Raw genomic sequence first — 14,701 nt, 5'->3', positions numbered from 1 at the left:
CCAGGCCCAGAGTTCAGGCCCCACGACCGGACCCCCCCCCAAAAAAAATGAATGCAAGGCCCTGAATTCAAGCCCCAGTACTGGCACAAAAAATGTAAATAGTGAAATTTAATTAAAGAACTGCCTGGTGCCAGTGGCTCACACTCACAATACAGCTGCTTAGAAAGGTGAGGTCCAGAGGATTGACTTTCACAGCCAGCTTGGTAGAAAAGTCTATGGGACTCTACTTACAAAATCACCAGCAAAAGGCAGGGATAGAAGCATGGCTCAAGTGGCAGATTGCCAGCCAATCATTGAAAAAGCTTCAAACTGAACTCTAGTACCACAAAAAAATTAAAGTTGACAGCAAACCCTACACAGAGTAACACTGTATAAATTATGCTAATATCACTATCCGTCAGCATAATTTAAGATTTCATTCTTTTGCAGGTGAATTTTAATAATTTTCCTAGTCATTCAACCATTTGGCAAGGCCTTCAACAGTCACACTGGCAAATTAACATTTTTAAAAAGTGGCCCAGTACAAAAATACTCCTAACATGTACCTGAAGAAAGCCCGTGTAGCCCAAGCAGACACTTCTCTATCACAGGCAGCAGCAGAGCAAGCAAGGATAAGGCAAGTTGCACAAGCCTGGTCTTCCTGTAAAAATCCAAAAATATCTTGGCTAAGCATAAATACTTAAATTTAATTAATCAGTTACTTCCTTCTATGCCAGTCCTGGGTCTTGAACTCAGGGCTTGGCCACTATCACATGGTAGAGCTCTACCATGTGAGCCACAGCTCTACTTCTAGCTTCACAGACTTTCCTGTCCAGAATGGCTTTGAAATTCAATCCTCAGATCTCAGACTCCTGAATAACTAGGATTATAGATGTGAGCTACCAAGGCCCTGGTTTTTTAACTTTTATTAGCATACCTTATTTGTATAAGGGAGGTTTCATTGTAACATTTCCATACTTGTATACAATGTATCCCAAACAATGTATACATCCCAAAGTATCACTTCCTCTATTCTTTTGGCTTACTACTTCTCCCCTTCTTAAAACAATATCAAGAGGTTTCACTGTTATGTTCCCATACCAGCATCTTTTTTAAAAAGTTTTATTCAAAAAAAAAAAAAGAATTAAAAAAAGTTTTGTTCTTGCTATTCTCAGAACAAAATCCATGCATAGAACAAAGAAAGGTGCTTAGTAAGTAACCACTGACTGAATAAATCAGTTGTTATTAACAAGTGGGCAACATTGGTTTCAAAGTTTAGCCAAAAATCATTACAAGTAACTAGCAATAAAATTATTACTGGAGACTGAGAATGTGACTTAGTGGCAGAATATTTGCCTAGCATGCATTAAGCCCTGGGTTCAATTCTTCAGTACACATAAACAGAAATAGCCATGGGGCTGGGAAAGTGGATCAGTGGTAGAATGCTTGCTTTGCATGCATGAGGTCCTGGGTTTGATTCCTCAGCACACATAAGCAGAAAAAGCCAGAAGTGGCGCTGTGGCTTAAGTGGTAGAGCACTAGCCTTGAGCTGAAGAGTGAGGAACAGCACCCAGGCCCAGAGTTCAAGCCCCACAACCACCAAAAAATAAAAACAGAAAAAGCCAGAAGTGACGCTATGGCTCAAGTAGCAGAGTGTTAGCTATGAGCAAAAGAAGCTCAGGGACAGTGCCCAGGCCCTGAGAGTTCAAGCACCATGACAGCTTAAAAAATAAAATTAGGGGCTGGGAAGGAGGCTCAGTGGTAGAGCGCTTGCCTTGCATGCCTGAGGCCCTGGGTTCAATTCCTCAGCACCACATAAGCAAAAAAGAAAAAAGCTGGAAGTGGCGCTGTGGCTCAAGTGGTAGAGCTCTAGCCTTGAGCTGAAGAGCTGAGGGACAGCGCCCAGGCCCAGAGTTCAGGCCCCACAACCGGACCCAAAAAAAAAAAAATTAGAGAAAAAAGAAAATTATCAGTAAGAGCTAATATTTATTGAGTACCCAACATATGCTAGGCACTACCTTAAGAATTTGGCAAATATTAATCCTTATAGCACACTGTATGGCCATGTAATGTATATTTTACATTTTAAAAAATCCACCCTGAAACCCAGAGAATTCAGGTAAGTTATTCATTGATGGAGCTGAGATACATACTGGCTGTGTACTTAATTAAGCTAAGCACTCCAAGTTGCAGCTTCCTCAATTCTACTTATTGCTTTCAAATCTAATGTCCTTAAATTATTGTCTTGAATTTCTTATTATGTCATAAAGTTTGTCTGTGTACATGGTCAGAATAGTAATGTCTGGGGCTTTTAATAAAAACACATCAGCCAGGCGCCAGGGGCTTACATCTGTAATCCTAGCTACTCAGGAGCTGAGATCTGAGGATCATAGTTCAAAGCCAGCCCAAAGAGGAAAAGCTTTGGCTCTTATTTCCAATTAATCATCAAAAAGCCAGAAGTAGAGCTGTGGCTCAAGTGGAGCACAAGCTCTGAAAAAAAAAAAAAAATTCAGGGAAAAAGAAAAGCTCAGGGACAGCTTCCAGGCTCTGAGTTCAAGCCACAGTACCAGCAAAAAAAACAAACAAAAAAATCATCTATCAGATACTTTCAACATTGGACACTTTTTAAGATGCTTTAATAGGGGCTGGGAAGATGGCTCAGTGGTAGAGTGCTTGCCTTGCATGCCTGAGGCCCTGGGTTTGATTCCTCAGCACCACATAAGCAAAAAAGAAAAAAGGCGGAGGTGGTGCTGTGGCTCAAGAGGTAGAGCGCTAGCCTTGAGCTGAAGAGCTGAGGGACAGCGCCCAGGCCCAGAGTTCAGGCCCCACTACCGGACCCAAAAAAAAAAAAAAAAAAGATGCTTTAATAAAAATTTATCAGTATCACTAATGAAAACTGAAAGTGTTTTAACATTAATTCTGCCTTTTGTCAGTATCAATATAGTAGCTCAGGTAAACAAAGAAAACCAGATTATTACAATATTTTAGTCCTAACCTACATATATAGTTTTAACACCAATTCCCACTCTCATTCTTCAAAATATCACATTAAAAATAGCCAGGCACTGGTGCCTCATGCCTGTAATCCTTAGCTACTCAGGTGGTTGAGATTTAAGGATTGTGTTCAAAGCCAGCCTAATCAGGAAAGGCTGTGATGTGGTATGGTACTAGCCATGAGTAAAGGAGCGCAGGGACAGTACCCGAATCCTGAGCTCAAGCTCTGCAACCAATGAAAATAAACCAAAAATAAACAATTACCTGATGTAATTTAAAAAATCTTTCAATCTCTTCTCCATCTCCACCCACATTACTCACAAGTAGATGCCTCAGTTGATCTACAGGTCTAAGTTTATGGAACATAAGACTCCCCTAAAAAATTAAAAAGGAAAGAATATGAGTGACAGACAGATTTCACTGGTAGTAATTGATCCTGCTACTTTATTTAATAAAGCCAGATAAGGCATGAGCCTTTACTCCTAGCTACTTGGGAGGCTGGGACAGGGGGTATATTGAACCCAGGAGTGAAAGGCCAGCGTGGGTAACACAGTCCCCTTCTCAAATAAACCAAAAAGGAACATTAGGAATACAAAATAAACTGATCAAAAAAAAAAAATCTGCATTTCACCTAACAACCTATATTTATACTGAGAAAAATTTGAAAAACAAAACAATACTTTTGGGATGTTGTTCCATAAACCAAAGAATTTAATTAAAATGTCAATAATGATAAAGAGTGTTCGTTAATGAGTGTTCACTAATCATACTAGCATATAAATACACACCCAGACAAAAATAAAAAGCTGGATCTATACTCATCCCGTTATACCAAGATAAATTCCAAACACATCCAAGATTTGAAGGACAAAAGCAAACTATGGTAGTAAAAAGAAAAACTATAGGTAAATTCACTTCCCTGAAGAAGCAATTTAAAAAGATATAAATTCCAGGCTGGGCGCCAGTGGCTCAGACCTGAAATTCTAGCTACTCAGGAGGCTGAGATCTGAGGATAGGGGTTCAAAGCCAGCCCGGGCAGGGCAGGAAAGTCCGTGAGACTCTTATCTCCAGTAAACCATTAGTAAAACCAGAAGTGGCGCTGTGGCTCAAGCGGTACAGCACTCGCCTTGAGCTGAAGAACGCAGGGACAGCGCCAAAGCCCAGAGTTCAAGCCCCACGACCGACAAAAAAAAAAAAAAAAGAAAAGATATAAATTCCGTAAGTTATCTGTTCATTTTGATTATTTATAATAACCTTACTTATATAGAAAAAATTCAATAAACAAAGTCAAATGACAAATCAACAAAAGTAGTTGAGGCTCAAAATAACAAAATTTGGTTTTCCTGATACATAAATCTTGATTCCAAGATGAAAAAGACAACTCAACAGAACTGTAGAAAATACATTCCAAGTCCTCATATGACTGTAGCAGTAATAGTGGACAGATATTACCAAACCCTATAAACAAACACTGTAATAATCAACTTGATAAGTGACTTAAAGACAGGTAGCATATACAGCATTGGTACCATTTAAAAAAAAAATGATTCATGGGTTTTATCCATTGTACTGCAAAACAACCAACAATAATAATAATAAACTAAAATTCAAATACTTAATATTTAGTAGTACTTTCTTTTTATATCTACCTTTAACAATATGTACATACTTGTGCTGAGAGGAGAACAAACTTCTTTGGAGGCAACATATGCTGCTGTACAACTACTGGGGAGTCAGTTATTGGAATATGATCCTTGTTTAAAGGTGTAATTATTTTATCAAGTTTTAATTCATCTATTGCAGAAAGAGCCCAGGAATGACCATCAACACGAGTTGTCATCTATATAATTAAAAAAAAAAAACTGTTTACACATCTTATTGAAATACATAAAGCTTCTGAGAAGAAAAATATACAGACTTGAAGCTCTAGATACATGTAGATTTTATGTTTTCTTTTATTCATTTTTTTTTAAAGACAGGATCTTGCTATGAATATGTAGCCAGGCTGCTCTCAAACTCCAGACTGTCTGGCCTCAGTGTACCCAGTTTTGTTAATATAAGGACAAGCCATTGTGCTCAGGTTACTAACAATCTAAAATTATAATAGAGAAGAAAAGTAAAACTTTTTTTTTTTTTTGGGTCCGGTTGTGGGGCCTGAACTCTGGGCCTGGGCGCTGTCCCTCAGCTCTTCAGCTCAAGGCTAGCACTCTACCACTTGGGCCACAGCGCCACTTCCAGCTTTTTTCTTTTTGCTTATGTGGTGCTGAGGATTCGAACCCAGGGCCTCAGGCATGCAAGGCATGCGCTCTACCACTGAGCCATCTTCCCAGCCCCAGAAAAGTAAAACTTTAAGATAAACTATAAACTTGATTTATTCCTCCATCCTCCTAATCAGGACAGGGACTGTAGTTTACTGAGCCTTGAATTCTTACATTGTATTGCACACAGGATTCAGAGAAGGTGCTTAGTAAAGTGAAAAAGAAAAAAATATATATTAGAAAGGCACTCCTAACCTCCTTATCTACCTCAATCTCCTTCCCTAACTCCTTCAATCAGGTCAGAAATATTGATGGGTTCATGCGCACCACACCCTCATCCCTAATAGGGTTTTACCTCTTCACACTTACACACACTTAAAAAAAACTTACATATATTTTTTCCATAAATGAAAAAGATCAAGTTTGAGATTGACCAGAAAGCAAGCAGTGAAGAACAGAATCAAAATGTCTATGAAGGGATGGCTACACAGAGAGAGCATCTCATCTATCTATACCCCACTGGAGCTGTTTGATCCGATTTGATAAACAAGTCTGGGCTTCACAGGGGTAACGAGCAGGACATGGGGTGGGCAGAGAACACCAAAGGAAGAAGAGGTGGCTGTTCAGTTTGCCATGGGCCAGGGAGTAGAATGGATGGGTTAAGGAGAGTTCATGGCAGGCAGCATGACCCCTCAACCAGGATGACCACATCCAATTCATTTGTCTTTAAAATACAAATGTATATTGTATGTATGTTGGTATATGAAGAAAGAAAAACCTAATGTAAGCTATAATTAGCATTGAAATAGAAACCTCACAAAACTGTTACCTCCAATTAACTACCAAAAAAGACTAGAAGTAGAGTTTTGGCTCAAGTAGTAGAGTGCTAGCCTTCAGTAAGAAAATTTATGGACAGTGCCCAGGACCAGAGCTGAATCCCCAGGATGGACATATACAAAAAAAAAATTGATTTAAGTCAGATAAAACTACAAAACACCAATAGAAAAACTATTACATAGATAACTATCTTATAGATATCTAATAAAATAACTGCCACAATTTCAATAATAGTAATGGAGATTATTTATTTATTTATCTAGCTAGTCCTGGGCTTGAACCTAGGGTCTGAGTACTGTCCCTGAGCTTCTTTTGCTGGAGGCTAGCAACAAGATATAATTCTTCTCAACCTGATTTCTAGTCATATATTACTAGACAAACAGCTATAAATAAGAAGATAAAGTTCCTCACTTATGTGGCTCAAGAGTGAGAAGATGGGCTGGGAAGGTGGCTCAGTGGTGGAGCGCTTGCCTCGCATGCATGAGGCTCTGGGTTCAATTCCTCAGCACCACATAAGCAAAAAAAAGCTGAAAGTGGCTCTGTGGCTTGTGGTAGAGCTCTCACCTTGAGCTGAAGAGCTGAGGGACAGTGACCAGGCCCACAGTTCAGCCCCATGACATCAAAAAATTAAAGGAAAAAAAAAAAAAAGAGTGAGATGAGACTGTTAGACTGCTTGCCCGGTATGTGTAGCTCATTGAGTTCAATCCTTAGCCACACACACTTTACTAAATTTCTCAGGATAATTTATTTACCTGAGTTTCCATCATTGGTTTTTGGAAAGGAAATGTATCATGGTTGATACACCATAAAATGTCATTATCTTCATTTTCTGAAGCTGTCATCAGTAGAATACCTAAAAGTTTAATATACCAAATCTTATTGTACAAGGTTAAATAACATGTGGTCTTAATACCTTATTTAAAAAATAGTAAAGACAATTGTACAACCCTGAGTAAGTAAGTACCACTAAATCTTATACATTAAATGCTAAATTTATTGCTAGGCATTAGAGCATACTCTAGTAATCTCAGAACTTGGGAGGTTTCAGCAGGATTGTGAGTTCCAGGACAGCCTGTGCTCATAGCAAGACCGTATTTTGACAAATAATGGCTGGATATATAACTCAGTGGCATCGTACTTGCCAAACATGTCCAGGACCTTGTACTAGATTATGAACATTGAGGTAGAAAGAAAAGCTTTTTTTTTTTTTTTTTGGGTCCGATCGTGGGACCTGAACTCTGGGCCTGGGCGCTGTCCCTCAGCTCTTCAGCTCAAGGCTAGTGCTCTACCACTTAAGCCACAGCGCCACTTCCGGCTTTTTTCTTTTTGCTTATGTGGTGCTGGGGAATTGAACCCAGGGCCTCATGCATGCAAGACAAGTGCTCTACCACTGAGACACCTTCCCAGCCCCGGAAAAGCTATTTTTATAGTAAGTTAATTTTCTGTCAATAAAAGTTGAATACTATGATGATACTTAATAGAATGCATTTGAAAAAGATTCTCTTCACAAAGGCAAGTTTCATTTGAGTTTTGGACCATACAAAATGTTGAGAGAGAATAAACATTGTAAAGGCTTTAGAATGATTATAAAATTAAAACAATTATATAAGAAATGCTTTCTCATAATTGTAAAAAGCACATGTCAATTTTCTAAGTGCTGATGTCTAATTACAACAAAAAATTTTCAAACTAATGCTGGGCACGGGTGGCTCATGTCTATATTCTAGCTACTCAGGAGGCTGAGATCTGAGGATTGTAGTTTGAAGCCAGACCACCAGAAAAGTCTCAGAAAAAGCCAGAGGTGGTGCTGTAGCTCAAGTGATAAGAGTGTTCATCTCGATCAAAAGCTCAGAGACAGTGCCCAGACTCTGAGTTCAAGCCCTAGGACCGGCACACACACACACACACACACACACACACACACACACACACAAAGAAAGAAAGGATGATTTAATTTTTGAATCCTAGAGACTTTTGTCATAAGCAGGGAACAGAAACAGGCTCTGTTAGGGGGGTGAAGAAGGGGAAGTAGGCAAATCAGAAGGTCAATGATAATGAAAACGGTTGAAAGGATCAAGGGACAAGGATAGGGGAGATGAATGTGATCAAGATAAGTTGTACAAACGTATGGAAATATGAATGTATGGAAATGTCACTTGCAACTCCCCCTGGAAAAAACTAATGTAAACTAATAAAAAACTGTAAGGAGTTGTTCTTTGTTTTCTTTTTGTCAGTCATGTCTTGAACTCTGGGCCTGGGCACTGTCCCAGCGATTCAGCTCAAGGCTAGTGCTCTACCACTTGAGCCATAGCACCATTTCCCGTTTTCTGGTGGTTTATCAGACATGAGTCTCACATACTTTTCTGCTTGGACTGGCTTTGAACCGTGATCCTCAGATCTCAGCCTCCTGCATAGCTAGGATCACAGGCATGAGCCACAGGCACCTGAAAACTGTAAGAGTTTGTCATCAAGATTTTTTTTATTATTGTATCTGAAGTTCTATTCATTCATCAAGACACTAGCTCCACAGAGAAGGTATCAGAAGAAATCTAAGATTTCTGATTATATTAAAGGAAGAAAGTTCAAAGTGCTATACTGGATATGACACTGATATTCACAAATGTGTTCATTTACTAAGCTACTAGGCAGGTTAAATAAAAATAAAGTACTTAGACATTAAAAACTACTGAAGTCTAAGAATCTAATCTTAAGCCGGGTGCCAGTGACTCATGCTGGTAATACTAGCTACTCAGGAGGCTGAGATCTGAGGATGATGGTTTAAAGCCAGCCCGTGTAGGAAAGTCTGTGAGACTCTTATCTCCAATTAACCACCAGAAAACCAGAAGTGGTGCTGTGGCTTAAGTGGGAGAGTGTTACCCCTGAGCTGAAGAGCTGAGGGACAGCACCTAGGCCCAGAGTTCAAGCCCCATGACCACCCCCCCACCCCCCAAAAAATCTAATCTTAAATTTGTTACTATTTCAGAGCTTACCTTTACTATAAAGAGCTTTATGTACTTTTGAAGGCTTTTCCACTGTTGAAGATGCCGAGAATCCAGGAGGTAAGCGGACATGAACCAGTGTGAGTGTGTTAGGCCGTGCTAATGGCTGTCTAAATGGACAAGTGCTGAAATATAACCTAACACCTAATGACAGAATAATATTATACGTTAGTAAAGGATCTGAAAAATACATACATTGAAGCTTTTAACACAGAACTCTGTCAAAACATTACTTTCTTCACTGATCTTAAACTCTCAAATGATATGGGTCATGACTCATGCCTATAATTCTACCCATAGGCTGTGATCTATGGATTGAAGTTTGAAGCTAGCTTAGGCAGACAAATCATTAAGATTCTTATTTTCATTAAAAAAAAAAAAAAGCCAGTAAAACAGCCAGACTTGTAGCATAGCTCAAGTAGTAGAGCACCAGGCAGAAATGAAAAACCTAAGCAAGAGTTGAGTTCAAGCCCTAGTGTTGTCACATGCATATGCATGTGTGCTCACATGCGTGTGTATACACACACCCTCACACGTGTGTGTGCGCCCACAGACCCAATTCCCATTTGAACTATCAGATGAAACAAATTCCTAAAAAAATGAAGCTTAAGAATGAAAGGTGAGTAAACAGATTTCCATACAAAAGAACCCAGAACAAGCCAAGGGGAGCTACATTCCAGCTCAAGTTCTGTCAGAATATGATCTACTCTTTCAGTTTTTATCCATAAAGTGAGCACATGGAATCAGAGGAATCTTCCATTTTTTCAAATCTTTAATTTTATGGATTACTAATATAGTTGATATCTGATAAAGTAAAAAACATTTCTAATTACAAATATCTACATCTAAGGATTACCAAAAAATAAAAAATCAATAGCAAACACATAAGCAAAAATACCCCATATACCTGCATGAGTAACAGCCAATAACTGACAGTCCAATGATTCAGAATTTTCAATCACTGCTATCTGAACAATTGGCTTAAAAACAGAACGGTCAATGGTCCTAAAATAAAGAGAAAAATAAGGTATATTTTTTTAAAACCATGTCTACTAATTTACCAGATCCATGTTTTATCAGTAATTTTACAAGTCTAAATATTCCAATCTAAGATTGATTACTACTTTTTTTTTTGGGGGGGTGGTACCTTGGGAGTCATGCTTACTAGGCTTCTTAGTAAGGTAATTCAATAGGAAAAAAACTGGAAAAAACTCTAGAGTACATCTTTTAACAAAGTCTAAAACCATTATGCGAGTAGCTGGTGGAGGAACAGTGTTCTCAGAGCACCAAATTAGCACTGTAAAAAAAGATTAATTCTTAATGAGAGTTATTAGCTATTAGTTCACATCACCTACCTAAAAATACTAAATAAATGTATTACTGAAAGCTAGGTGCCAGTGGCTCACATCTGTAAGCCTAGCTGCTCCAAAGGGTAAGATCTAAAGAATGCAGTTCAAAGGCAACAGAGGCAAGAAAGTTGTTAAGACTCTATGTCCAATTAACCAGCTACAAGTGGAGGTATTGTTCAAGTGATATCAGCCTTAAACACAAAAAGTTCAGGGAAAGTGTCTATGCCCTGAGTTTAATCTCCAGTACTGGCACCAAAAATAAAAAATTTAAAACTAAATAACTAAAAATTATAGAGTATATAGTTAAAAGAAAAAGAAGAAAATTCAGAAATCAAGATATTTTGACCCTACCTCTAAAAATGCTAACATTACAAAGAAAAGCAACAAGAGGGGCTGTTCCGTAGTAAAGAGACTAATAACCAATGCAGGTAATAAATAAGAAAAACAGCTACAAATGATTACTTGGGAAATTTTAGCATGAGCTATGTAATCATATAATTGTAATATAAAGGCAGATATATGGAATTACTGTCACATATTGTAATAGATGAGACCTACCTAGACAATGGAAGGTGAACCTGATAACTGCAATGTACTTGCAGATGGCTCATTAAAAAAAAGACAATGAGTAAATGAAACGAAGCACCCACAATTGGAGAATTTAGATAGAGGATAGATCATGAATGCTTGCCTAATAGACACAAAACCCTGGGTTTCCTTGCTAGCACCCCAAAAGTAAATAAGTTCCAAGAAAGCATCTAACAACCTACTGTATTTCAAACACTAAAATTAACCTGCATTTCCAAATCAGCAACATAAGAGTAAATTTCTAACAGCTGTTTCAGATATAATCTAGTTATCTTTTCCACTGTCTTCATCTTTAAAATCCATTTAGAGGAAATAACTTCATCACATAAATAGTATAATTATGCCTATAAATGGAACGTTAAAAAATAAATAACACATTACCTAGCGATGTTTCCAGCAGCAGAGACAATAGCATTCTGTGACACTGAGGCAACTCTACTCATACCCTGCCCATCATGGCCCAAATCATAAACCTGTAGGTAAAAAGTTGTTTTCCTATAAACAAGATTAGTCACTGCATACATTCTTTTAGCAAACTTTTCCTAAGGATCCTTTAATTTCAGTACTTAATATGGGTATTTTAATTAAGAAACAGTAAGCCTGCACTGTATCTGTGGTTCCATGTCATTCTGACCAAGTACTGCCAAAAATAAATAATAAAGTTTTAAATGTCAAAGGAATTTCAAAAATAAAAACTTGAAACTCTTTCTGGCTCAATATACAACTCAGTTGACACAAGAGAAGCTCTTAGCTCATCTTCTCTTATCATCAGATATATTTAAATCTCTGTGACACATACTAAGTGCTTTCTCAACTTTAATTTGGTGAAAACATGCCTTTCCACCTTACCTCCCCACTCCATCCCCTCCCCCGAAAAAAAGCAGAACACAAAAAGGTAAGAATGAATAACTATAATCCTAGCTACTCAGGAGGCTGAAATATGAGGATTGTGGTTCAGAGTCAGCCTAGGCAGAAAAGTCTGTGAAACTTATCTCCAATTAACCACCAAAAAGCCAGAAATGGAACTATTTCAACTAGTAAAGTCTAGCCTTGAGATAAAAAGTTTGGGACAGAGTCCAGGTCCTGAGTTCAAGCCCCAGAAAACAAACACATACACACAGTTAATGTGCTTATATTAAGTGATACAGTGGAAATCTTATATGGCATGTTTTTATTGAAAGTTGTTCACTATCATGGGAAAAATGAAACAAACATTTGTTTATTAGAGATTAGAAACAAAACAAGATCCAGCTGCAGAAAAATGGATACAATTGGAGATTATTATGAGCAAGAATAAAGATGTGGCTCAAGTGGTAGATTACCAAGCTATGAGAAGCACACTGGGAGTGCAAGGCCCTAAGCTCAAGAGCTCAAGTCCCAGTACTGGCCGCATGCACGCGCGCGCGCGCGCGTTTTATTTTCTTATGTGGAAGCTAGACCCAAAAGGTACATATATGCATATGCATAAATATGTAAATTTTATATTGTATTATATAATATGCACACATAGGCATACATACTCTTAGAACATAACTTTAACTATGTGACTACTTAAGGGAATGAGGGAGAAAGGGAAAAAGAATGACAAAAGGTAAATAATTTTGAAGTACATTGCAAATATGTATGAAGTCAGAGCTCAGGCCCAGAGTTCAAGCCCCATGACCGGGGGAAAAGAAAAAAAGAGCTCGGAAGGTGGCTCAGTGGTACATGTGGTGCTTGCCTTCCATGCATGAGGCCCTAGGTTTGATTCTTCAGCATCACATAACAGAAAAGGCCAGAAGTGGCACTGCGGCTCAAGTGGTAGAGCGCTAGCCTTGAGCTGAAGAGCTGAGGGACAGTACCCAGGCCCAGAGTACAGGCTCCATGACCAACATAAAAAAAAGAAAGAAATTTCAATGAAAACAACTGATAATGGGAAGTGGGTGAGCCAAGGAAAGAGAAAGAAATAGAGAGGAATATTCTGAGCAAAATGTAATATATGATCATCTGAAATATGGCAAAATTCCTTACTGAAACTAATATACAATTATAAAAAAGGATGAAAGGAAAATAAAACAAGCTCAATTGGTAGGGTAACAGTAGAAGGAAGAAGGGCTAACACACAGGGTTAAAAATGAGGTCAAAGGGGCTGGGAAGGTGGCTCAGCGGTAGAGTGCATGCCTTGCAAGCATGAGGCCCTGGGTTCGATTCCTTAGCACCACATAAACAGAAAAAGCCAGAAGTGGCGCTATGGCTCCAGTGGTAGAGCGCTAGCCTTGAGCTAAAGAGCTGAGGGACAGCGCCCAGACCCAGAGTTAAGGCCCCATGACCGGCAAAAAAAAAAAAAAAAAAAATGAGGTCAAAGTGATTTGTATATGTAAATACAGGAAACCTGTTCAAATTATTTTAAGAAGGGAGTGATAGAGAAAGTAGGTCTGATTAGGACACATTGTATACATGTGTAGAAATGTCATAATAAAACCTTACAACTAAGATATACTAATTAAAAAAAACAACAACAGTACTTAGTAGGCAGATATGTACAATAGTTATTTTTGTGACAAGAACGAAACCTACTCCACACAATATCAAAGGACGAGTGCTCAGACTTATGGCACATATATAATATAGGTAAATTTAATTTATTTTAGATTACTAAATTGTGTCCTGATATTTGTGGTATTTGTTACTTCAATGACAATCTCTGTAGAATCACATGTATCCATACGGACATATGGATAACAAAGATCTACTGTATTTGAAATTTCATGAAAAGAAGCCCTAATAGATGGCTTAGAATAATTATTTTAAAAAGCACACAGTTCATAGAAAAAGTAAGAATGATTAAGTCTTATTAAAATAGGATGTCTTGGGCTGGGAAGGTGTCTCAGTGGTAGAGTGCTTGCCTTGCATGCCTGAGGCCCTGGGTTCAATTCCTTAGCACCACATAAGCAAAAAGAAAAAAGCCAGAAGTGGCGCTGTGGCTCAAGTGGTAGAGTGCTAACCTTGAGCTGATGAGCTGAGGGACAGCACCCAGGCCCAGAGTTCAGGCCCCACGACCTGACCCCCCCCCCAAAAAATAGGATGTCTTTCTTTCCTTAAATGGTAGTGCAATTCAAGTAATTACCTGTATAACTCCTTTCTCTGATCGTGTATATAAAATATTTCTGGAATTGTCAATTGCAATTTGAACAATAGGATCTAAAAGACAATGAAAAAAGAAAAAAAAAGGATTAACAAAGCAAACAAATGATTACTTGTAACAAGTTAAAATTGCTAAATTAGGACTTCGCATTCTGGGGATTTCATTTCTCTTGCCTGGTAGCTAAGACCTAGGATATCTCTAGTACAAGAACCCAGCCAGCAGCATTTAGGTCAGACAAAAGATGGCAAATACTGAAAGGGTTAAAAGCATTACAAATTAAACTTATTCTGTCCTCTAGATATTTCTAAACTCAACACACAGACACACAGACTTCTGTCCTCTAGATATTTCTAAACTCAACACACAGATACACAGATTTTAGTTTAAATATGAATAACAAAGCCAGCCTAGGCATCAAAGTCCATGAGACTCTTATCTCCAATTTTTTTTTTTTTTTTGTCGGTCATGGGGCTTGAACTCTGGGCCTGGGCACTGTCCTTCAGCTCTTCAGCTCAAGGCGAGTGCTCTACCACTTGAGCTACAGCGCCACTTCCGGTTTTCTGGTGGTTTATT

The 14,701-nt window shown here is 38.3% G+C and overlaps 1 protein-coding gene across 1 annotated transcript in view; it reads right to left on the bottom strand.

The window, feature by feature from the left end:
- The window catches only part of Nup155 (nucleoporin 155kDa), a 76,477-nt gene that overhangs the window by 50,263 nt on the left and 11,513 nt on the right, over positions 1-14,701 (bottom strand). Inside the window, exons 7-14 of the mRNA XM_013018522.1 lie at positions 14,111-14,184; positions 11,386-11,477; positions 9,975-10,072; positions 9,059-9,211; positions 6,821-6,921; positions 4,643-4,813; positions 3,238-3,348; positions 546-640 (exon numbers count right to left, since the gene is read on the bottom strand). Coding sequence (XP_012873976.1) covers positions 546-640; positions 3,238-3,348; positions 4,643-4,813; positions 6,821-6,921; positions 9,059-9,211; positions 9,975-10,072; positions 11,386-11,477; positions 14,111-14,184 — 895 coding nt within the window. The remainder of the gene's footprint in view (positions 1-545; positions 641-3,237; positions 3,349-4,642; positions 4,814-6,820; positions 6,922-9,058; positions 9,212-9,974; positions 10,073-11,385; positions 11,478-14,110; positions 14,185-14,701) is intronic.

The sequence above is a fragment of the Dipodomys ordii genome, unplaced genomic scaffold (assembly GCF_000151885.1).
Source record: "Dipodomys ordii isolate 6190 unplaced genomic scaffold, Dord_2.0 Scaffold41, whole genome shotgun sequence".
NCBI lineage: Eukaryota > Metazoa > Chordata > Mammalia > Rodentia > Heteromyidae > Dipodomys > Dipodomys ordii.
This window is presented reverse-complemented; position numbering and strand designations above follow the sequence as displayed.